This window comes from Haliotis cracherodii, unplaced genomic scaffold, assembly GCF_022045235.1.
Source record: "Haliotis cracherodii isolate W230 unplaced genomic scaffold, xgHalCrac1.p SCAF_8, whole genome shotgun sequence".
In the NCBI taxonomy this organism is placed as follows: domain Eukaryota; kingdom Metazoa; phylum Mollusca; class Gastropoda; order Lepetellida; family Haliotidae; genus Haliotis; species Haliotis cracherodii.
The window spans coordinates 28,371,379-28,398,080 of record NW_027266341.1 but is presented as its reverse complement, the minus strand read 5'-3'; the positions used below and the strand labels follow the sequence as shown (position 1 = coordinate 28,398,080).

At 39.8% G+C, this 26,702-nt stretch overlaps 1 protein-coding gene across 1 annotated transcript; it reads right to left on the bottom strand.

Moving 5' to 3' along the window:
* Nucleotides 1-223: 223 nt before the first annotated feature.
* LOC139449447 (zeta-sarcoglycan-like) lies at nt 224-25,143 on the bottom strand. The gene is made up of 7 exons (XM_071230847.1): nt 25,021-25,143; nt 17,278-17,454; nt 14,780-14,969; nt 12,412-12,531; nt 7,431-7,497; nt 5,671-5,794; nt 224-3,147 (listed from the first exon to the last, which is right to left on the bottom strand). The coding sequence occupies exons 2-7, from the start codon at nt 17,446-17,448 to the stop codon at nt 2,968-2,970; spliced, it is 852 nt and encodes a 283-aa protein (XP_071086948.1). The 5' UTR covers nt 17,449-17,454; nt 25,021-25,143; the 3' UTR covers nt 224-2,967.
* Nucleotides 25,144-26,702: the final 1,559 nt, after the last annotated feature.

Sequence of the window (26,702 nt, the reverse complement as noted above, 5' to 3'; positions counted from 1 at the left end):
CAGACAGCGTATTATATGAGAGTGATGTGTATGTAAGATTCCTGTGGTTTAGACAGCGTATTATCTGGGAGTGATGTGTATGTAAGATTCCTGTGGTTTAGACAGCGTGTTATCTGGGAGTGATGTGTATGTAAGATTCCTGTGGTTCAGACTGCGTGATGTGTATCTCAACAAGGCAACATTGGATTGAGATAAACCTTTATTTCAACTAAACAAATTCAAACTAAATATTTGATGACAATGACAACAATGACGAGTATTTACATAGTTCCACAAGTTAAATAATAAACGTTAGTGAATGGTAGCTCATAAATACTTAAACATCTCAATAATTATCAAATCTTGAAAGTGTTTAATCTTTTAACTGATAATGGCCTAATACAATATACACTACAAAAAATATTTGCGCAGATTTATCTGTCTGACATACAAGTAAGTACATACTGTTAATGTGTCTGGTGAATACTAGAAAAGTTGCTGAAAATATAAAAATGAGAAATCAGGATAAATTATTAGTTCACAACATCTACTGTTAAGTATTGAAGGAAACATATAAAGCCTAGAAGCTTTTAAAATCATGAATTTTTTGCCAGAAATTCTATAAGCCAAAATGTCAAACTTACAAGCAGTAAGACTTGTGAACTAGCGCTGTGTTCTACCCTTGTAGATGACAGTGTGATACTATTTACTATATACAACCATACAACAGTACACAGATACCAGTATACGAAAACACGGATACCAGCTTGGGTACCATATGCCATCAGAACCACGATGTGAAACCTGATTTAACAAAATCTGATTAAAATCATCCAGATTAGCTCATTTTTGATTGATAATAATACGTTTGGAGTAATATCCTTTGCATATAACAACATGTTCCTAAAGCCCCTAAAAGTACTCATCTACAAAGTGACATTTCCGGATGAACACGGCCCAGTCTTAGATGTTTCACTGCCATGCGAACTGTTGGAGTGTGATGACCCAGTGGGTATCCTGCATCAGACAATGGAGGATGTTTACAGCAGGCGCTTCCGCCCACAAAGCGATCTTCGTGGTATGACTCTCCATACTTGTGAGAAGTTCATGATAGCAAAGATCACTATCGCAAGTCTAGATTTAGGTATGGGATTTACAATTGCCTTAGCGCTAAGATAGCTCTTTTGAACAGGGACCTCCGTCTCATACAGTGATCATAGTTTTACACAAGTCATATTCTGTGGCCCTTACTTCAGCTGTAGCACCAGGACTGCTTCATGGAGTGAGCACTTGGCTCAGCTTCACAAAGAGACAGTGGCATTATGAAGGTAACTCACATCATTAAGCATCGACTAAGTCAATCAGAGTGCTAACAATGCTTTATGAAGATGACCAAAGCCCCCATCCAGAAATTACTGAACCCAACAAGCCTAAATCTAATGACCTTTAAAAAGGTTGACAGCCATCAATAGGTAAGACATTACGTATATATTACGTATCGCAGAGAGAGTCAAGTCTTGCCATGCATCACCCTGTCACCAGTTGACCCACATCACATGGTGCCTTGATGCTGCTTCAGATGGCTTGTTCTGTCATGTTTGTGATATGATATAGGACCACTTAAAATATCAAGATGATGAATTTGAATGTCAACGTCAAATTTAACATGGCCATGTTTTGTCTCGCCACACACTTGTATTTTGACGTCAATGATTAAAGTGATGTGGCACAAGCACTGGCAAACAGATCAAACAGTATTAAATAGAGAATCTCACCCGAGTGTCTTTTGATATCAAATAAGTTGATAAAAGTGGAAAAATTCCGAGGCTTGCCGAGGAATTTTGCCACTTTTATCAACGAGTGTTGATATATTTGATATCAAAAGACACGAGGGTGAGATTTTATTGATTATTCTGCCAACTTTTTCAATTTGTAGACAATTATTAGCAGTGTCTTCAGCGTAAAAAGTACCGCTAACAGTTTCAGTAGCAGAGCCATTAGTGATGTCATTTGATTGTGACGTCATGGTAACCAGTGACGTCACTCTAGTCTGCAAAGCATTGTGATGTAATTTCATTGCAGCAATATCTACAGTGTAGATATCATCTCATCCAAGCGATATCTCCTGTTGGAGCCAGTTTTGGATGATAAACTGGTATGTTCCCAGGACAATATCAGAATTGTAAAATCAGCACAGGTGGAAATGAAATACCAATCCATCTTTAACACCAAATACAAGATCTTCCCTACACAAGAAATGGTATTGAAAATTTCCCTTATTCAAACAGTTGTACTCACGTTAAAAATGTGTTCCAAACTGATCTACCAAATCTTTATTTCAAAATAGCTATTTTAGATTTTATGGTTTATCCTGCCCTAAATAAAAGCACAAAAATTACAAATATAAGAAAATATCCAATTTATAGTATTTAAGTTTCAGGTACTTTCTTGGGGAATATAGAATAGTGTCATCTTTTTATTACTTTGTATGTAAAACCATATGGAGAAAACCGTCATCTAGAGTTTGAGACATGAAGCCTTGGATCCTTTCAGATTGGAAGGCATGAGGCCGTCACAGACTCACGGTCCAACTGAACTAGCTCCTGTGTCCATGACGACACGACTGGAGCACACAGACACCCAAGGATCATATTATTAGCACTGCTCATGACAGGAAGTAGATGAGGAAACGTCATCAATTCTGTCAATCATTCCTACAAATCTGAGTGTATGAGCTGCAGCATAGATGAACAGATTGCTCATAAGCTTTCTTTGTCTTGCTCATAAGGCACTTTTAATAAGCACCATTAATCAAGGAAATATTTCAACACTACGAGAGTCTTCACACTCAAATGCAGCCATCTCCCAATAGTCTTTGAATCCACTTCAATGTCTTGATCCAGAATTTCTGTCAGCACTCTTCACACTGTTCAAAGTCTCAGAGTGTTACCATGGTTACCATGTCTTGTCAGGTGGGAATCATTTCTGCTATCTCTTGGAATTACATATATCCCCAGTAGCCCGGCAGTCCCCGCTGGGCGCTGCGAGGAAGATGCGCCCGCTGGGACACATGCACAGCTGGTGCACCCCAGGGTACTCGCGCCCAGAGCCTGTGGGGCTACTCAACTTCAGCCTCTTCAGAAAGATGTTGGCGGAGTCCAGCAGGATCTGCAAGAAGGAGGTGGGGTGATGTAGCACATCAAGATAGTGAAAAAAATATATAAGCATGTAAAACTCTTATCCCCTACCAATACGCCATTTTCAGTCTAAGTTGTTGCCATGGAAAAATACATTTTTAAAAAATACCAAACTATCAAAAGGCATCAGTTCACAACTAGACCTATCTATGTGCCAAGTTTGATAGAGATATCATGTTTTTTTTAGTTTTGCTCAGATGGGCAGCAGCCATTCCTATATCCCCCTTTCCACTTTGTGGCGGGGGATAATAGAAGAAATTATCCCCAAACAGAGGCAGCCCCATCCCCATCGTTTCCTGGCTGAATCTAAACTTTCCCACCAAAAATAATTACCCTGAACCATATGGACATTGAACACTTGATACTTGGATGCATGAGTGAGGAAAGGCAGTTCGTCTCTGGACATAGGACGCCAAGGCTAGTTTTAAATGTATTTTGTGTTGTCGCTCGAACACTTGGTCAGCACTTCTGGCTGGAGGCTGTCATTTGGTACACACAGAAATGGTGAATGGTTAAAGAAACGAAACCGAGGATAACTTGAGGTTCAACTAAACAAAGAAATCAAAAGAAGTACTGGTGGACCAAGTTGACTCGAGGTTTTGCATTCGTAGGTATGTAGTAATTATTAATTATTCAAGATACGAGCACTATCGCCATTTTCAGCCTGAGACCAAGCTGTTGCTGTTGCTGTGGAAACAGAAAAACTAATTTTGTTAAAAATCCCAAACTATCAAAAGGCACCAGTTCACTACTAGACCTATCAATGCTGAAGGAATATTGTATCTGCTTCGGAAACGAGCAATACCACCAAGTCAAAGTTGTTGCTATGGAACGCCAAAAAATCTTCTTTTTTTCAAAATTCCCACACTATGGAAAGGCACCTGTTCACCACTAGACCCGTCTATGTACTATTTACGGTTTTCAAGACCTGCTCCAGAAATGACATCTAGCCAGGACGGACACACGGATGTACTGTGTCCATTTTAATATGTGTTGAGGGGGATAAAAAAATACTACCTCTATTACATCATGGGAAATCCCACCGACCTCCCCAAATATCTCCATCTAAATGAAGATGTTGGCAAGAAATGGCGTTTTCCCATCTTTGGCAAGTGCAAGAGGCTTGGGAGGAAGGGTGATAATATTAGTGTCTCAACTACTTGACAGTGAAGAGGACTTCTGTTGCAACTTTTTTATAATGAGATGAAAGCCAAAATACAGGATTTAGTCAATGATGTAGTAGAGGTAGTATTCTTTGGTATATTAACAATAGTAACTAGAAATAACGAATAAGTATCAGGTTCATTTGATGTCAATTTCTTAAAATAGTACCTTTATAATCAAAAATTAAATGAAATATATATAAAAAGATACACAAGAAAGAAATAGTCTGCTGTCATCATATCTCCATTCCTCAATGATATTTATTATAATGGAATGGAGATATATGCCAGATAATCAAGGATTAGAAGTAGTTAATTCAGAGACCTCTCCTCCATGAAACAAGTGACATCAAATAGAACTTTCAGGCAAAAACAAAAAGTATTACGTTTCTGGTCTTTTGGTCTGGTTCTTTCTTTCTGGTTGTCTCTATTTTTGGGGAGGTGGGGGCGGGGATGGTGGGGAGACAACCTCATATGCACGACACTCAAATCATTGAGTTCTGGAGAAAAAGTGTAGTTGTCTTTGGTATCAAAATTCTTGAAGGTTCAGTGGAGTGATGTCTGACCTGCCTTTTAATCCCCTCACACCCCCACACCCCAATACCCTCACACCAACATGCACAGACATCACAGGCAGTGTGCGTCATGTGCTTTTTTGACATTTCCAATCTCATTGAAATCAGACCTTAGTTCTCGCTACCGCTAAACAAAGATCAGAAGACATCCCATTAGGGGTCACGTCAGAACGACCTTTCATCCGACCAATCAGAGCGTCGCTTACCAGATTATGAAAGTGACAGTCGGAATGTGATTTCTAATCATGCAATCTCAAAAACTTTAACATGGGGTATTCCGAACGATAGTTGCAGGTTTAAAGACTGAATCCTTACAATCTAGACCATCTATTAGCCATCCAGAATGTTTTTTGTTCAGGTTTCAAATTTGTAATCGAGAATTTGTCAAAATATGTTTCGATGCGAAGTCGCCAATTTGAAATTTGTGCTGTAAAGCCCGAGAAAGCTGCCTTCTGATTGGTCATTCCATTGGTAGGTCAAAGTTTGCACAAGGTCGGTTTGACGTGACCCGTAATGGGATGTCCTCAGTTCTTTGTTTAGCGGTAGCCAGAACTAAGATCTGATTTTAATATGAAAAAAAATCCAGGAAATATGAAAACCCTCAGGCAAGGGTCGGGTGGGGTGAAATGACATGTGCGGGGACCAGGAACATGATACCATTTTTTTGCCTTAGCTGGCAACCTTCAGCAGGTTAAGGGTTCAAAAGAATCATCTTTATCGGTAGCCAATTCCTTGTGAAAGGAGCCATACACTTACAGAGCCATATTTACTGTGCAGCCTGATGTCATCCGCTGTGTTGATATCGATGTTGCCGGCCGGTGCCTGCAGGAACACGCCCCCTGGTGCCGACAGCTTCACCGCACTGCTCTCTGACTCCACCCTGACAAGGGGAGATAATCCATGTCACATATATCACCAGACACAAGTAAAACTTCAAAACAGGAAGTGTCTGGTGTCTTTATCCAAGAACATCGACAACTGCCCCCTTACAATCTTACCAAACATTTATGTTTATCTATGTAGGTTCAGTTAGGTGTGATCACCTCCGTGGTCTAGTGGATAAAGCGACTGGGTAGAACGTCTGCCCTGAGAGTGGAAGGGGGTTCATGCCACAAGATGTTAAAACGCACACATCCACATTGCTATATGAGTGCACTAACCTTAACATGACGTTAAACCCAATTTCAGAAGCCAATATTAGGAATGTGTGATATGGGGAATCTAGCATCTTCCCGAGGCAAGTGAGTTTACTGACTATAAAAGTCCTGTTTCCACCCTTGCCGAACTAGGCTGGTATTATGGAGTTACATTTTGGCTGGACTAACGAGTCTATGCATAGTCCAATCAAAATTGCGCACTGAAATCGAAATCCGGTTCGTAAACTGTTGTGCAGATTTTTGTTGATTGCAGGATTTGCAAAGCATGTGCACCGCCAACTCGTTGTCAGCAGATATTTTCCAAATCTTTTCATATCTTTAATCAAGGTTCACACGTGATTTGATGCATTTCGTGATGTATGACCCGTTTTATCACAATACAGATCTTGACTATCGACTGGGCGCCACCATTTTGTGTGAAGCAAACCCAAGCGATACGAGAGGTGGAATCTGATTGGTCCATAGGGGAAACTTAGAAGGGACATAACTGGTAATAGCCACTGGAGGTGCTACGATTGAGCCCAGGAATTCCAGCCTAGTTCGGCAAGGGTGGAAGCTGGACTTTTAAAGTCAGTTAACCCTCTTGCCTCGGGAAGATGGGAATCTAGTGGCCTGGAACATTCACTCACTCACCCTGTATGTGCTATGTCCTTGTGACAAAATAGATGGATGTTGACAAACTAGGACATGATCCAGGCAGCATTGAGACAAACCCTGTTTTGTTGCTGATACGGTTTAGGATTGATTCATTTACATCACCATGGTACTGTTCCCAGTCTAGCAGCTGAATGAATGAATGAATGAGTGAGGTTTTATGCCACTTTTAGCAATATTCCACCAGTATTGTGTGTGTGTGTGGGAGGGGGAGGAAGAACACCAGAAATGGGCTTCATATACTGTACCGATGTGAGGAATCAAACCCAGCCTTTGGCATGATGAGTGATCGCTTTAACCACTAGACTATCCCACCAACCCAAGCAGCTGGATATGTTGAGGGTAGAGCTATATCAAATCATAATATCCAATCTTTCTATAGGGGCATTGGTTGCCCAGTCGTCTAAGGCACCGCAATTCGCTGTGCAAAGTTGTGTCCCTTGGGCACACAAGAAACTGATGATTCTGGGTTCTAATCCCAGTTCACACCGTTTATGTTTCTAGGCAATAGGCAATAGTGTTAACACCATACTCATGCTCGTGGGTTTCACCAAAGTGGTATGTAAATGTCTGAGACCTGCATCACTTCAGGCTTTCCTCCCACATCAAGATGACACGCTGTGATATAACCGGAATACTGTTCAAAGCAGTGTTAAACCCAACTCACTCACTTACTTTTTCTACAAGAACTGAATAGGAACTCACACGAGAGATTCTGATTGTGGTCCCCGCAATGATGGCGTCTCCACGGACCCATCAAAAGTAGCTTTCCCTGGAACAGAAAGACGGTACATCAGTATTACTAACAATGGACAGATATGTGAAGATCTTTGGAAAAGGAGGGGTCAAAAGTGATCATACAACAGCAAGATAAGTGAAGATATTTGCAGAACAATTTGTGTTTGACAGTCTTTGTTATTTTTGTTGTAATACAGAGCTCCAGATAAGCTTTTAGTGTTGTGGGTATTTTACCCATGCATTTTAAAATCATTGGGTATCAGTAATTCTATCTGGGTATTTAAATTTCTGTCACCCACTAGTTTTTACACATGTGGGTATTTAAGTTAAATATTTAAAAACGCTATTCATCTAGTCCCTGCAAACTGGTGTCGTGTGGGTTCGAGAGCTTTATAGGACTCAAAAATACCCTGATACTTCCACAAGAAAGTGTGATGGCAAATGATCATGATGTAACTGTCATCGTGGAGTTTGGCAAGGTTGACGGAATGTTCGTTTATAATTTCAAAATAAGTTGCTGATTTGCTAATCGAATATGCAGGGTTACTTCACAATATTTTGATGATACGCACAAGTTTTATTTTTGGAGCGAATCTGTACTGTTCGTTGCGTATTTGATAAGCTTGGATTTAATTTTACTGCGTATTTCTGCATTTTTTAAGCATATTTTACGCAGATATGCAGCTTATCTGGAGCTCTGTAATAAGATAACAAAAGGTGGAAAATACCAAAAGGGTAGAAACTAACAAGGGAAGCTAACAGATAACCGGGGCCGATAGCTGATTAACAATAGACAATGGAAGCCAACACATTACAGTAATTGTTGTTGTTAGTAGACAGGACTTTGTATTTCATCAGATTTCCCGCCTCATCAAGAACAAAGCCAACATAGATGTCACCTTCACTAGCAGCAAGTTCATGAAGACCCATCTACAAGCCAATGGGAGAGGCACTGGCAGCACGAGTCCCAACCCCCGAGGATGTATATACCAGATCCCCTGCAACTGTGGCCACCAGTACACCAGAAACCCTTAGACCCCTCAACACAAGACTCAAAGAACATCGGATCTCTGTTAACAATCACAACATGAAATCTGCTATTTCCGAACACATCCTGAAGAACGAAAACCATAACATCATGTGGGAAACCACCAAAGTCCTGTCTACCAACAACATCTGGCGACAAAGAAAACTACAAGAAGCCATTGACATCAGAAAACACCAGCCAGTCATGAACCGTGAAGAGGGAACCTATCTGCCTTGTGCTCGAGACTTATTGCTTTAATCTTTGACGGTGCTTATCACCTTACTGTCTTCAATTTGCCCTTTGCTAAGTCCATTCTTTCACCTATCAGTGATAATTACCCCCGACCTCCCGTTTGCCCAGTGTCCATTACCTATTATTTATCTAGGATACTTAAGTACTGGCTTCCATACCATCAGCGCTAATTACTGTAAAGTGTTGACTTCCATTGTCCATTGCTAATCACCGATCAGCACCAATCACTTTCCTTGTTAGTTTCTACCCTTTGTTATTTTCCACCTTTTGTTATCTTATTAATTTTGCTGTTCTTACATGTACATATACATGCTCTCTGCCTCATGGCATATTTTCGATGAACATCTCACCTGGGATGCTCACATCCAAAACCTAACAACTATAAATGCAGTAAAGACCTAAACACCCTAAGATGCCTAACTGGCTCTAACTGGGGAGCCTCCAAAGATACTCTCCTCTCTCTCTACATATCCCTAATTAGATCAAAACTAGACTACGGCTGCGCCATATACAACACCCTAAACAACTCTCTATCTAAAAAACTAGACTCAATACAATATCAGGCTCTCAAACTCATTACACGCACTCAACATGGCACCTCCTACACCTCACTTCAGGCCTTAACAGGAGAAATGCCACTAAGTCTACGCAGGGAACAGCTAAGCTTAAATTTCTGGGCCGCGTCCCAATCAAACCCTCTCATCCAAAACTTAATAAACCAAAACATCAGCCCTAAAAACCAAGCACTAGCTCGTAAACACCCCTTACTTACCCCAATATCCCAAAGAATAACAAACTACCTAAATGAACACCAAATTAAAAATCTTAAACAAAACTGCAAACAATCAAATATCTTCACCCCTAAACTTAAAATACCCAAAATAGACACAACACTAGCTAGCCAAATAAATAAACAAACCGACCCAAACATAGCTAAAACTACCACACTAGCATACATACACAAAAATTGGCCAAATTGGTGTCACATTTACACGGACGGATCCTCAGATCTGACCTCCAAACACACGGGTTTCGGAGTCCATACCACACAACCAACTAAAACCACACAATCCTTCCGACTCCCAAATAACCAATCAATATTCACTGCCGAACTAATGGGCATGGCCTCAGCCCTCCACAATCAAGAATCCAAAAACCACCAAAAAATCCTAATACTTACTGACTCCCTAAGTGGACTACAAGCCCTCCAAAACAAAAATACCAAAAACCGACCTAAATTAATAAATCAAATACTTAAAAGCTCCAACCACCTAACAAAAGCAGGCAAACAAATAACCTTCTTGTGGATACCCGCCCACGTAGGAATATAAGGTAATGAAAACGCCGATAAAGCAGCTAAACTATCCCTCAAAATCCCAGAAATAAGCTTAAACTTACCCATCTCAAAATCAGAAATTAAAAGTGTAAACAAACAAAAAATCACAAAAAAATGGCATAACCTATATCTAAACTCAAACAGCCAAATCAAAAGAGTGCTCAGCAAACCACTAACCAAACCAAAAATTCTCCATCCATCAAAAAAAATCGACAGAGTAATCACTAAACTCCAAACAGGACACACCAACCTAAATAACCACCTAAAAAAAATTAAAAAACACACTACAGGTAACTGCCCACACTGCAAACAACCAGAAACCCCAGAACACGCACTCATCCACTGCACACACTACCTAACACATTGAACCGCATTACAAACCACCCTCAATCTAAACAAGGCTCTCACTCTAGAAGCAATACTAAACCCACAAAATAAACTAGAAAACTTCAAGGCCTTAGGCGTATTCTTAATAAAAACGGAACTAATAAAACGTATCTAAAACCATAATAACCTACCAAATCAAAATCACATAAACAAACAATCATCCACCATACCCAGCTCCCTTAGTTCTCCTCCCCAACCCCATCAGCATCTATTCCAAATCTCAAAATTCCCAAATTCTATATAAGCAACCCCTAAAGCCCCCTCTTGGGTTGCACAGACCACCCTCGCCCCTTTCGGAAACACATTAAATGGCCTGGCCGGGCCCGTGTGCGAAATACGCATCAGTCGGAAAGCGCACGTTAAATCTCCAAAGTAAGTAAGTAAGTAAGTAACTCATGGCATTCATTCACCTGATGAAGGAGTAAGCATATATCAATCGAAATGTTGAGTTCCTCATAATAAAGAAGTTGACATCCATCCGGGATAGAACAGGTCTTCAGCAACCCATGCTTGCTGTAAAAGGTGACTACGCTTGTCGTAAAAGGCGACGGGATCGGGTGGTCAGGCTCGCAGACTTGGTTGATGCATGTCATTGATCCCAATTGTGTGGAATCGATGCTCATGATATTAATCACTGGATTGTCTGGTCCAGACTCGATTATTTACAGACCGCTGCATATAGCTGAAATATTGCTGTGTGCAGCGTAAAACAACAAACCAACCAACCAAAAACCAACTGTTCCTTATTTTATATACTGCCCATATAAGTCATATTTTTTACACATTGACTGTAACAAATACACGTCTACAAACGAAAAGGCTTGTGAAAACGACTGAGTGTTGTCTGTCTCCTATCAAAAAACTTCCCAACGATAAACTACAGATATAAATTGTAAGTAATTGTAAGTTATTGTAAGTTTAAGCAATTGTATTATATGCTATCTAGTTGCCTGAAAAATAAGGACCGTTGCTGTTTTGAGTATACAACAATGACAAAATGGGTTTCATTTACTATCTCAAATATATAAAATGTTTATTATAAATATGATAGGCTATTAACATGGCATGATTAAATACAAAGCTATGAAATACAGGCAAAGGATCCAAATCAATCTCAGTCATCGTATTATCCATGCAATCTGAAATCTGAAAAATGCTTTCACTGCGGGGATTCTTTTTCTTATAAACTATAACCATCGGGGGATTTCCAAATACTGATATATGATGAGTTTCCACCATTCTTTTTGTCGGTTTGTTCAGGCTGAAAAAATGAATTAACATGCACATTTTGTAATATCAAAATCTTCATAGATCACGGGTAACCAATCACTTCTCAGACATGAGTATTGATATTGCCACAAAGTTTATTTACTCTGTTCTTACAGATGGTAGCCCAGTCTCTTGTCATGCTCAGATGCGTTTGCGAGCAAATCGACTCACGGCCAGTGGTCGACAACCAGGAAGAAGCCAATGACTAGTACCCCTTTAAGTTTTCTAGAAACCTATGATTGCAGACCCGAATTATGTTTCTAGTTCTTTCCACCAAAGTGTTCAACATCTGAGGTTGCATCACTTAGATGAGTGAGTGAGTTGGGTTTAACGCCGCTTTTAACAGTCTTACAGTTATATCGCGGCGTGTCAGCTTAATGTGGAAGGAAAGCCCGACGTGATGCAGGTCTCAGTCGTTTACCACTTCGGTGAATCCCACGAGCACGGGTATGGAGCTGACAAACTTAGAATCATAATTGGGGCGAACCGGGATTCGAACCCACAATCATAGGTTTCTGGTGTGCCCAAGGGACGCAACTCCGCACAGCGAATCACGGCACCTTAAACGACTGGGCCACCCGTGCCCCCCTGCATCACTTAGGGCTTTCCTCCTGCATCTATATGACAGGTTATGATATTACTGATGACTGTTCAAGATGATGCTGAACCAAACTCACCGGAGTATACAACCTCATCTGCACCGAAGATGATTTCATCTTTGTTGACCAGGAAGCGTGAGATGCCGTTGTTGTCCTTGACTTCGAAAGTGTCACACATTACTGTCGCCTTGTTCTTTTCTGAAACATCACCAGATGCAAGTCATCTATCTATCTATGACCTGATTTGCTGTTTAATGTTCTGTCATCTATCTGTGACCTGACATGCTGTATAACGTTCTGTCATCTATGACCTGACATGCTGTATAATGTTCTGTCATCTATCTATGACCTGATTTGCTGTTTAATATTCTGTCATCTATCTGTGACCTGACATGCTGTATAACGTTCTGTCATCTATGACCTGACATGCTGTATAATGTTCTGTCATCTATCTATGACCTGATTTGCTGTTTAATGTTCTGTCATCTATCTATGACCTGACATGCTGTATAACGTTCTGTCATCTATGACCTGACATGCTGTATAATGTTCTGTCATCTATCTGTGACCTGACATGCTGTATAATGTTCTGTCATCTATGACCTCACATGCTGTATAACGTTCTGTCATCTATGACCTCACATGCTGTATAATGGTCTGTCATCTATGACCTCACATGCTGTATAATGGTCTGTCATCTATCTGTGACCTGACATGCTGTATAATGTTCTGTCATCTATGACCTGACATGCTGTATAATGTTCTGTCATCTATGACCTGACATGCTGTATAATGTTCTGTCATCTATCTATGACCTAACATGCTGTATAATGTTCTGTCATCTATGACCTGACATGCTGTATAATGTTCTGTCATCTATCTGTGACCTAACATGCTGTATAATGTTCTGTCATCTATGACCTGACATGCTGTATAATGTTCTGTCATCTATCTGTGACCTGACATGCTGTATAATGTTCTGTCATCTATGACCTGACATGCTGTATAATGTTCTGTCATCTGTGACCTCACATGCTGTATAATGTTCTGTCATCTATGTCCTGACATGCTGTATAATGTTCTGTCATCTATCTATGACCTGACATGCTGTATAATGTTCTGTCATCTATGACCTGACATGTTGTATAATGTTCTGTCATCTATGACCTGATTTGCTGTATAATGTTCTGTCATCTGTGACCTGACATGCTGTATAATGTTCTGTCATCTATGACCTGATATGCTGTATAATGTTCTGTCATCTGTGACCTGACATGCTGTATGATGTTCTGTCATCTATGACCTGACATGCTGTATAATGTTCTGTCATCTATGACCTGACATGTTGTATAATGTTCTGTCATCTATGACCTCACATGCTGTATAATGTTCTGTCATCTATGACCTGATATGCTGTATAATGTTCTGTCATCTGTGACCTGACATGCTGTATAATGTTCTGTCATCTATGACCTGATATGCTGTATAATGTTCTGTCATCTGTGACCTGACATGCTGTATAATGTTCTGTCATCTATCTATGACCTGACATGCTGTATAATGTTCTGTCATCTATGACCTGACATGCTGTATAATGTTCTGTCATCTATGACCTGACATGCTGTATAATGTTCTGTCATCTATCTATGACCTGACATGCTGTATAATGTTCTGTCATCGGTGACCTGACATGCTGTATAATGTTCTGTCATCTATGACCTGACATGCTGTATAATGTTGTCATCTATCTATGACCTGATATGCTGTATGATGTTCTGTCATCTGTGACCTGACATGCTGTATAATGTTCTGTCATCTATATATGACCTGACATGCTGTATAATGTTCTGTCATCTATGACCTGACATGCTGTATGATGTTCTGTCATCTATGACCTGACATGCTGTATAATGTTCTGTCATCTATGACCTGACATGCTGTATAATGTTCTGTCATCTATCTGTGACCTGACATGCTGTATAATGTTCTGTCATCTATGACCTGACATGCTGTATAATGTTCTGTCATCTATGACCTGACATGCTGCATAATGATCTGTCATCTATGACCTGACATGCTGTATAATGTTCTGTCATCTATGACCTGACATGCTGTATAACGTTCTGTCATCTATGACCTGACATGCTGTATAATGTTCTGTCATCTATGACCTGACATGTTGTATAATTTTCTGTCATCTATGACCTGACATGCTGCATAATGTTCTGTCATCTATGACCTGACATGCTGTATAACGTTCTGTCATCTATGACCTGACATGCTGTATAATGTTCTGTCATCTATGACCTGACATGTTGTATAATTTTCTGTCATCTATGACCTGACATGCTGTATAATGTTCTGTCATCTATGACCTGACATGCTGTTTAATGTTCTGTCAACTATGACCTGACATGCTGTATAATGTTCTGTCCTGAATTCTCACCCAGACTGAAGCTGGCGGTCTGCTTGTTGTTCTCGTCCCTTGCCTGTAAGTGCACGTCCCGGGCCGCCTCAACAAACAGAGGCTGGTTGTCCTTGGACTTGATGTCCTCGACATACACGGACTTGACAAACTCTGCCTCCCCTTCCACCTTCACCCCCGACGGGGTGATCTTCAACTGTCCCATGCCATCCTGCCCACACACAGAGAGACCACACTCAACAAGGAACACCAAGAACCTCCATATCATATTGAAGTATCAAGTTAACTTTTTAGCATGCCCCATGGTGATAAAGATACACAACTGATAGAAGTATGCAATTAACAGGATTTTTATTTTCACAAACCAGTGAGGATTATCTTACAGTTAAAGCACATCTTCCCTAGGCAAGAGAGTTAACTGACCATAAAAGTCCAGACTCCACCCTTGCCGAACTAGGCTGGTATTATGGAGTTACATTTTGGTTGGACTAACGAGTCTATGCATAGTCCAATCAAAATCGCACAATGAATCGAACTCTGGTTCGTAAAGTGTCATGCAGATTTCGGTCGATTGCAAGATTTGCAAAGCATGTGCACTGCCAACTCAGTGTCAACATATATATTCCAAATCTTTTCATGTTTTTAATCAAAGTGCTCACATGATTTGATACACTTCGCGATCCGTTTTATCACAATATAGATCTTGATTATCAATCAGATCGTCTTGACTTGGCGCCGCCATTTTGTTTGAAGCAAATGCAAGTGATACAAGAGGTGAAATCTGATTGGTCCATAGGAAAGGCACAGAAGAGACATAACTCATGATAGCCACTGGTGGCACTACAATCGAGCCCTGGAATTCCAGCCTAGTTCGGCAAGAGTGGAAACTGAACTTGTAAAGTCAGTTAACGCTCTTGCCTCAGGAAGATGTTAAAGCATGACTCCAAGGTTTTGTTTTGTCTGAAAATGTAAAACCGCAAGCGAGGGAAAAGCCAAGGGCCATAACCACCAAGTTCTGTTTATAAGGGCAAGTACGTTGACGGTTCTGGTTTTTTTTACTCATGCATAAAATAAGTTTAAATTGTGACGTCACACCTTGCATGATTCAAAACCAAAACAATAGATTTCCGCACAGCAAATCCGACAAGCCAAGCACTGCGCAGAATAAACTGACTTAGGTCATGTTATCATTAGCGCCAAATAGAAGAAAAAGCTTGTGTGTTTTTCTAACAGATGAGTTCAAAAAAACTAGCCAGCTATATTGGACTAGAAACCAGAGTTTATCAAGTCTAGATTGCAATATAAATGCCATGGTTGTATGAAGCCAATCAACTTGCAGATTCCCCGGAATGACTGTAGCAGAATCTTCTCTTGTGATTAGGCAAGCAGGGCTGAGTAAACTCCGGAGTTAATGGCTATTGTTTGCAAACATGGCTTCAGAATGTTGACGTACTGGCTCTTTCACTATAACATGTACCATCTAATTGCAGGAAATACCAGAAACAATAAGAAAACATAACAATACCTTATAGTGAAACAATACAGTAGTCATGGTATAGAACAAATTTGACGACAGCAAGGAAAAGACCCATGTGCAGAATGCAGACAACTGAAGTCAGTGACAAGTAAGATTGAACACCCTTTCATCACCTGCCCAGGTGGCTGGCTCAGTGGGAAAACAGTTGGTTACAATGTTTAACCTGATATGTGAGGTCGCAGGATCATTCACATCATGGCATTTTCATGTGACAAAAAAATGTGACTTTTAACCAGTCAAAATTCAATATAAGATGCATATCAAAAGGCTGTTTATACAACTCAACTGTAAAACCTTGGTCTTACAATTAAAATGTAAACCCTTCAAGCAGGTCTCACTTCAAAGTAGTACCTGTTACAAGGCTACAATGACAAGATACCTACAATACTATATGCTATAAGTGTCAGTCAATATTATATAAAAAATATTTGATTTTTACCAGAAATACAATTATCCATAAAATTGATTTACTAATACTAATTGATATAAAATAGTTCAGAAACAAATCAAAATCAATCATATCTTTGTTCCCATACTTTCATAAAATGTTTTACTAAACACTATTATCGTACCTCCACGTCAGAATTATGAGATCTGATCGGTTCACGTGATCTTGATGAAATACTGTGAATGCCACCTGGGAGGGATATACATTTCTGAGCAGGAGAATAAATCCCTTATACTGGTACCCCTCCACAAAGAAGACAGGCTGTATGTGGATTTCTGAGCGGGAGAATAAATTCCTTATACCAAGCTTCAAAGCAAAAGCCGCACCTCCACGACCCCCCCCCCTCGAGTCCTTGAAAGTCATGTGACATTGCACAATGTAAAGTCAGCTCAATCAAATGGCTGTTTTCAATTTTGAATTTGTTTTAATTTTACACAATGTCATATTAAAACATGTTGGTTAGATAAATTCGTTGTAGCGGTATCACTTAATGTACACGTTCTTGTGCGTCCTTTGTTGGGTTTTATTACTTACGATGGAGAAGTTCATGACTCTGAGGATCCAGATGGTGAGGGCGAGGTTCATGATCATCACCACCATGAGGAAGAGGATGAAAGCGTACAGACACCGCTTCCGCCACCCGTAGATGCCCACGGGCTGTGACACCGGTGCATACTCCGCAGTAGTTGACCTTCCGCACCCCATCTCGCTCTGAAACAATGAAGACAGCATGGAGGGATAGACAAATGGATAAATTATAGTAATTTCTCTTGTATCTCTAAATAGTATCAGTAGTATCTGAGAAAATGTGAGACACTATGCACTTTTAAAAATATAATGGATCAAGGGCCATAACTGTGTATGCTCAAAATCTAAAAACATGTAGCAAGGGAAGTAACTCTCAAGAAACATAATTTACGGAACCAATTTTTGAACACACAAGTATCTCTTAGATGAGCTTGCAAAGTTTCATTGATGTAACATCAGTAGTTTCTGAAAAATCTTGTCCCCATCGCAGACACTATGCACTTACTTACAGTTGAAAAGCATGGAGTAAGGGCAATCACTCTGTAAAAAAAATAATTACGGCACCAATTTTCAAACTCCGTCTTAGACAAGCATGCAACCTGCCGTTCATGTAACATCAGCAGTTTCTGAGAAAAGTTGTCCCCATTTCATGTAGTATGCACAGAGTTGAAAAGAATGGTGCAAGGGTCATACCTATGTAGAAAATGAATTTGAGAAATTAAGACTCTAATTTTCAACTCATTTAAGATCATGATCATTAATGGCAAGGTGTAAAATTTCGTTTCTCTAACTTAAATAGTTTTTGAACATTTTCCCCCTTTGAGAAACGTATGGATGGACGGATGGACAGAAGGAAGAACTCTGTTACTATATCCCTACTTCGTAGTACATATTTCTGTACATCATTGCTGTTAAATAAATAACTGATCACCTGCACAAGAATAGATGATTCACTACGGCACATAAACATAATGACTGAGAAAAGTACATTCTAACCCATACATCCAGAGCTACAGATATGCAGCGTATTTGCATAAAATACCCCCACAAAATATTCAAAACCCAATTACTTTCAATTAACTTGCGTTCAGAAACGCATACATGTATTCAATGAAAAACTCAAATGTATAAAAACAGCACGCATAAATACCCAATGAAGCTTTATCAGCATGGTACAATGGAGCTAATTTCCGAAACACAATTACAAGCTACTTTACTTTCCGAGTCAAGCCTATAAATTTAGAACAGGTATCATTGTTACATATATCTAAAACATAATTTCATTTTTTTTTAAATCTTAAAATGTTTACTCTTTTGGGGAAAAACCCAATAGAATTATGAATAGATGAGAGGAAAAATATTGGTTACCCAATGAAAAATGTAATAACCCAACTAAAACCCTAGAGTAAAAACTTAATTGTTCAAAAAGTTATCTGGAGCTCTGTACATCCACTTATTTGACTTATTATTATTCACTTGCAAAGCTGCAATAACCATTCTGTTTTGTTCAATACGGCAGACATTATTATTATATGAGCAATACATTCTGCACAATACACATTTCTATTTAATTGTATTGGGTCTCCTAACTCTCCTCACCACCATGTTTATATAGTTTTGTAGTTCAAATCTACAAAATAATCTTGAAATATAGGTTCCTTTCCTTATTTGAATAACTCAAATGAACAGGATATTTGAACAGAATAATTCAATTTCCAAAACTTACTTTCTCTTGTTTCAATACATATTTGATTACCGTACTTTAGATCCATTTGGATGGCAAGACAAATATCGTAATCACCTATTGATAATGTTAATGATGGCTGAACATAAAACCTAATCCGAAACACTTAATACTTATCATAATTATAGGCTTGTGAATAATACTCCCCATACACCACATTCCATCTCCAGCTCTGATGTATGTACTGCTCAGAATTCATGTCAAGAAATCTTTTATAGAAATTCATCCGGAATTCCAAATACCACCTGGCTCCCATACAAGCTGGGAGCCATTCTCTACATGTATGCCATATCCATAACCGCTGTAATTACATTAAATAAAGAGGCACAGTCATGAGTTTACCACAGGCAATTTCCTGTGCCATGGCAATAGCTCTGCTGATTCGTACTGCATGACCCTGCCGGCAGCCATCTTGGCTTATCACAACACAGCAATGGCAGTTGTATCCAGACCATTCATGTTTTATTCTTGCTCTTCAATGAACAAATCAATTTTGCCGAGGTAAAATATGTCATATCTAACATGTCAAATTACAACAGGTTAAAATATGTGGTAATTTAATTTTTTTTAAATAATAAAAGGAAAAGATTAGGCACATAATGGATGTTAGGATCCTTGGAAAAAACATGAATAATCTCAATGTGTAACCTCTGGGATGGTTTTGTTTTTATATATTTTATATATATATTGACTTTTGTCAATGTGTGTGTAAATTATTGGCTGAAAAACTATCCTGTAGGCCATGACTGTCTGAATGTTCTCAGCAGCGTAAGGTAAATATCACCTGTCTACATCTCTAGGCAAATGGCCCATGGCACAAAATACTAATGGAAGTTATCCCATCTCATTTGATCTCCATGGACCTTAACACAGCATCCAAGCAAGTGTATCCTGACAAATACTGTTTTCCAAACAACATCATTCATGCACATGTGTTTTTCACAGTTGGGAAAAACAGGATGCAGAAATCAGGCTCACATAACAAACAGCCTTGTTGTAACTGCAGTAGAACGTGTGTAGTTGTGCAGCCAGTAGCACTGAAGTCTGTACGATGTTACACTAATGTTTGTCTCTGACAATATAGAAATTTCACAGAAACAAACAACATTAATTTTGAAAAGGAGCCCCAGTGAGACAGGTACCCAAACCTGTGGAAAATCTAGACTTGCTTCATTTAGATCTCTAACATTACAGTAAAGGCTGGGCGGAATGGAAAATAATTTGGTTGAGAGACTGTGAGACAGACTAGAAGAAGGTGTGCTAGATTGCATACAGCGCTCCAAATCCAGAGTTACAAGCTATACGGATTTTTTCCAAACCCATACCTACATTTATGACCATACAATTAGCTTGTCTCCCACATGTTACGATGATATAAACAACTCAAATGTGGTTATTGCTCTTTCTGATTACCTGAAATCTACAACTAATTAAGAGTTGTGATGCTTCTTGTAATCCTCGCAATGTATCTCCTGTGCCCTTTGACATGTAGCTCTCTCCATGCAGGCTTAAAAGACAAGCATGTTACCTTGATCTTATGATTGAAATCTTCAATAGAAAAGGAGCCCTCGCCCCCCTGGTAACTCGAATTCCTATCATGATACTTTGAAATAACTATGATATACTTTATGCTTTTCCGTATACTAAATCCGGGGTAGAATAGGTCTTCAGCAACCCATGCTTGCCCTAATAGTCAACTTTGCATGTCGTAAGAGGCGACAAACGGGATCGGGTGGTCAGGCTCGCTGATTTGGTTGATGCATGTCAACAAATCCCAATTGTGTGGATCGATGCTCATGATATCAATCACTGGATTGTCTGGTCCAGACTATTATACATACATGACACCATGTCTCTACACACACGACTTCAGGGGGGAAGTGCCCTAGCCCTGTGACATTTCTCTGCATTGGGGAGTGTGTGTGTGTGTGTGGGGGGGGGGGGATTATATGTGCCAGGCATGTCCACATACTTCTGTGAGCACAATGTTTGTTACGCCTTAGATTAGTGATCTGTGTTTTCAACATATAACTTCCCAACATAGAAGGCTGTCAACCCCCATTCATTACTTTAATAGCTGTTTATTTCTTGTCAGCAATGCACTAAGTCAACAGCAAATATTTCTCATGGAAATAAACCTTTATGCTTTTTCTCTCTCAACAAAGTATTACATTTCAAAGCTAAGAAATGTATCCCACATTCTTGTCAACAGCATGAAAATGACAACTTTCGAAAATAATTTTGAAGCCACTATTCAATTACCTAGCCTACTCAAACAACTGGAAGCGCCAAGTAAGGTTGACACGAGGTTCCATCACAAGTCAACTTGGTAGCACCAGCACAAGTGCCAGCAATTCCACAATCATTAAAACGGCATAATGGCCGCCTGGGAAGAAAGGCATAGGGCCATCTGTCATCAAGGCTCTAACTAGAGGCTCAAAAAATGGTGGTGTGTTCTATCAACAGCAGGATCGCACAGCTCTGTGTAAACTAGGGCCACGTGGCAAGGGGCGTCATGACAGGTGGAATGTCGCCACGGCAGCTGGGGCAAGATCAGGGGTCTGTGTATACATGGTATACATACCACAAGCTAGCTTTGATCATGTTAATGTATAAACGTTTTGATGTCCTCATTGATTACCCTTAGAAAAAGTATTAAAATGTTTCAATGATGTAGTGTTATGAATGTCTCGGCAAAAGAACATTTGTCATTTTTGTTTTATCGATATACTTCAACCTAAATCAATTGTTGCTGTAATTCTTATGAACTCTCATTCATATCTTCAAAGCACCAGTATACTATGTCCTCCAGTGGTCAGAATAAACTCGGATCTGAGCCGAGATTGTGGAGTTTCAAGTTACAAAATGACATTCCATTAACAGGCTCAGTGCTGGTCCTTATGCAGAGAGGGCTGGGTGGGGATGGCTTATCTTGGAGACATTTAATGGAGATAATATTTCCAAGCAAAAGTCACTTTGAAACAAAGTAAGTAAAGTAAACTAAAATCCCAAACTCATTCATTGAACTCCACAACACATGGTCCATATCACATCACCTCTTATATATGCTGTAAACATAATTCTTGTTCCAATATTGAATTCTTTGAAGTCTTACCCTTCTGTTTTATTGTTGATATTTATGGTTTTGTTTAATTCCATCCTTATATCACAGATCATTTTTCTTTTATTGACAAATAACTAACATCAATTAGTGAAATATATCTAATTCATTAAAAACTGTTTTGCACCAAGTCTTTCTTTCCGTGTTTTATGTTTTATCAGTGTAATTACATTACTGTATTCAGAAGTTGGTAAGGCAACTTTATTTCTCGGTTCAGGGATTTGAAGGAGTGAAGCCAAAAGCCACAGTGATCAAATAAATTGAAAAAAGTACACATTTATTTTTATTTGCTAGATTGTCCTTTCCTTGAAGGATCAGAAACATAAACAGTTATGACTACAAAATCAAACGAAGTTGAAACACATAATAATATTCATTGAACCAAGTAATATAAAGTTCCTATAATTAAAGAATTGAATCTTACAGTGCTGTACACTACACCATTTCATTGCTTAACAGACCCTCTTATTCCCTGTGATGACCCTTGAAATTTGTATTTGGTGGTCCTCTGGACCCATAGTTTTGTAGGTCAATGTAAAGCCCTGCTAGTACTATCTGTAAAACATAAAACCAACAAAAGTGTGCCCTTCAGAGATGTGCTCTTTACTGTTCTAGAGAATGATGAAAGTGTTATATAACAGTAAAGAGCTTGTCATGCTATACACATGTTCAACCAACTTCCAATTGCAGAACTTCAGTTAAACTTCTAGCATAAACAATGGACCTACAAGGATAGAAAATTACAAGTAGACCAAAGATCAACAGGATATTTATCATAATACTTCCCTGAATTCTAAGCGGGGCGGTCGGGTAGCCTAGTGATTAAAGCGTTCGCTCGTCACGCCGAAGATCCACGTTCGATTCCCGACATGGGCACAATGTGTGAAGTCCATTTCTGGTGTCCCCCGCCGTGATATTGCTGGAATATTGCTAAAAGCGGCGTAAAGCCATACTCACTCACTCACTCACTGAATTCTAAGCTTTTTAAGCTTCCCATTTAACCTTTTCTTTGTCATTGACCTCCAGACAAACTTGATTGGTTGTCAGAATGAAAATCTGTCATACAAAACATACACATTCTGCTTGTGCCTTGTTTCATGGATAAATTCGGAAAAAAAGTGTCTAAGTTCCTTATATTCCTTTTTTCCATTTTCAATAACATAATATTTTGTTTAATGTTTAAAGTGTTGAGTGAATCAGTTAAAATTTAACGTCGCATTAGCATTACTCCAGCCATATGTTGTTTTGGTTTAGTGAAGTCCACATATATTGTTCTTTCTACTTCATTGAATTGAAAAAAACCTTCAATCACAACAGGAGAGTTGTGCGAGTGACATTAAATACACTGGATAAACAGGATCAAGCATTTCAGTAATGAACCAACTCAATCTTGTTACAAAAATATCTTTCAGCCAGCATTCATTAATTTCTTAGCCATGAATGCAGACCCTCAGACACCCCACCCCCCTCTCTCTCTCTCACACACACACACACACAGAGGCACACTCCTGTAAATACTATTACTGTCTCAACTAATTACATAACGTATGCTACCTGCCACACAACTTGTTTCAATCTATAAATACCATTCTAAACACGAGTCTGTAAACTTCTGTAAACTCGAGACAGTGCCCCGGAAAGCTCTCTCCATGTTGCCACACAGCACTCCTCCACTACGTTCTTCAGCTCAATGGGGATAGTTCATAATTTCTCAATTACAAGTGATAGCATGTTTTTGTTGCCTCACAATTCAAGCAATTAAAACGTCAATTTTCTGAGGATTACATAGGCCATTGTAGAAAAGAACTTTCTCATAAAATGTAACATTTGCACAGCCAATATAAGGATGTGTTGTGTGTTGCTTACCAAGTACTACCATGAGAATGTTTAATGTCTTCAACAATGACTGCCAAATCATGGTCTATTCAGTCACTACAATTAATCATCACTCTGCCTGTAAATGTTTACTAACTATTTCTTGCTGTAAATCTAAAGTCCAGACTGAGAACAAAAGGTTTGTCATAAAATGTCATTTTAAAAGCTAATGATGTTCTGACACAACACGGTCTGTGATAGTATGTCTCATGGTACCCAAACCTTTTTATCTCTGAAACTCTCACCTCACTGAGACTCCTTTACAAATGAAATGAGTTTTTTCTATGTTTCTTTCAAAATTATATATTTTCAGAGGTAAGTGTAGTCTATGTTTGGGCAGTCCTTACCAATCCCTCTATTATAAACACCAACACCTGAAGGAAAGAACAGTTTGGGGTGGTGGGGAGTGTTTGAGGGGTGGGGAGTGTTTGAGGGGGTGGGGAGTCTTTGTGGGGGTGGGGGCCTGGAAGTTGAAGGGGGTGATGGTCAAGACGCCCTGAATCCACCATGGCCCTAGGGCACCTTTCATCTCAGCACAGTGTCTGCTTAGGCGTGAGATCGTGTGAGAATGAACAGTGCCGACATGTGTTTCTGCTTGCTCCACTCCAAGAACATAGCTGCAACTTCTAATAACTCTAACGTTCAATCTAACCAAGATCCCCTCCCTTCGTTCTAATTGCGTCGTGAGTTGAAGATAGCGTTGCATTACATCAAACCCTATATTTCGTCAAGCAACAAATTACGTTCCGTGTGATAAGGCCTACCATCAATATATCCACGACTCCCGTGCTACCTCCATTCCCTTCTCACGCTCACCACAGCAATATACAACATAGCGGGAATATCTGCCAAGAAGCGAAAAGGTCACGAAATCTTGAAACCATAAAAGTTTAGCACTGAAGTCTTTAGTTCCAAATACACCTCAGAATGGGCTGGAACATCCGCAAAGGTGCGGTGTCTCAATATTTCAACAACACACACAATAGGGAGGTATTCCCACGCCACTAACCTGTGTTTTCTAGCTACCCCGGCAAGTTGGTATCCCAGCATCCATATTCCCAAGCTGGTATCTGTAAACACTCTCTCTCCTCACGGTGCTCCCCCTCCCGTCTCAGATGCTGCTTGCAGAAGAATGGTGCGAGCGGTCAGCGGGAGGCGTTCTTAACACGATCATGACGACGCCGGGTTTTGATAGAAGAGGGATGCAGGTTACGACTAACGCATAATTAACAATGACCACAGTTTTATAATAAACATACACGATCACACTTTTATCTGGTCCTGACTCCAATTAATGTTATATGAATTAGGTGTTTCACAGGCGAGACAATGATTATACTCTTGTAGACGCGGATCCAGGATTTTGAAAAAAAAGTCGGGTTGCACATGTACCCAGGCCGAGGGCGAAGGCAACATAAAAGTTGTCTGCATAATACATTCACTTTCATCCATTTATATCACGTGACTAATGAAAATAGGTATACAGGGGGAAACAAACCTGAAATCAACGTTATAACATCATACAGACAATTAGAAAGACATATATTTCTTGTATTTCGTGGTAAGGTGTGTATCACTTTGTTTCTACATCGGGCCACGGCGGTGGGGTAGCCTTATGGTTAAAGTGTTCGCTCGACACGCCAAAGACCTGGGTTCGAATCCTAACATGGGTACAATGTGTGAAATCCAATTCTACTGTCCCAAGACGTGATAATTCATAGGCGGACACCAGAGGCGTTGTCCAGGGGGTCGCTCCCCCTTCCCCTTCCCTGTTTTGAAACCAAATGTGGCATATTGTAGGCAGTATACTTATCTGAGAGAGGATTTTGTTGTTTTGGACCCCCCACGACCCACCCCCACCCCCACCCAACGCCTAACCCCACCTTTTTTAAAAATGTTGGACCCGCCCTTGTATTTGAATGTTTGTTTGTTGTCTACCGCCGCACTCCCGACACACACACACACACACACACACACACATACACACACACACACACACTGGAATATTTCTGAGTGCGGCGTTAAACTACAAACATACAAAAAACACAATTATGTCGGCGGTTACTGAATAATCGAGTCTGGTCCACTCCAGTGACTCCAGTGATTGATATCATGAGCATAGATCCACGCAATTGGGATACGATGACATGCATCAACCGAGTCGCCTCTTACGACAAGCAAAGCATATTCGCTTATATACGACAAGCATGGGTTGCTGAAGACCTATTCTAACCCAGATCTTCACGGGTTACCTACTGATTTCCTTGGTCTAGACTAACGTGGATATGTTACTAGCTGTAATATCGCTTGATTATGAATGACTGTGGCATAAAACAACATTCACTCACTATCTCAGAATTGATTACGTTAAAAACTGCTGTCTTTTTGCAAGCGACTTTGTTAACTGTGTCATCGAACCCTGACGGCATGGCCGTACGTTATTCAATGACTGGTTTGTCTAACTCGACTATATACCAGCCGGTGTGATAGAGCTGGAATATTGCTGACTGCGGCGTAAATCAACACACAAATCCAAGTGAATGTTGACCCCTGATGAGTGAATTTGTTAGTGAAGTCGTGGCATATCACAATATTCACTCCTTCACTCAAACATGGGTGAGTACGGTTTTACGCCGCGTTTAGCAATATTCCCGCTATACCACGCCGGGGTACACCATGGTACCGGTGTGG

What these genes read in the sequence shown, in the direction of transcription:
- LOC139449447 (XM_071230847.1), bottom strand. Translation starts at nt 17,448, where the DNA reads ATGGGGTGCGGAAGGTCAACTACTGCGGAGTATGCACCGGTGTCACAG. An exon ending in GAGTCATGAACTTCTCCATC is followed by an intron (nt 14,970 to 17,277) that starts GTAAGTAATAAA and finishes GTGTGTGGGCAG; the next exon opens with GATGGCATGGGACAGTTGAA. An exon ending in TGCACAGTAAATATGGCTCT is followed by an intron (nt 3,148 to 5,670) that starts GTAAGTGTATGG and finishes TCCTTCTTGCAG; the next exon opens with ATCCTGCTGGACTCCGCCAA.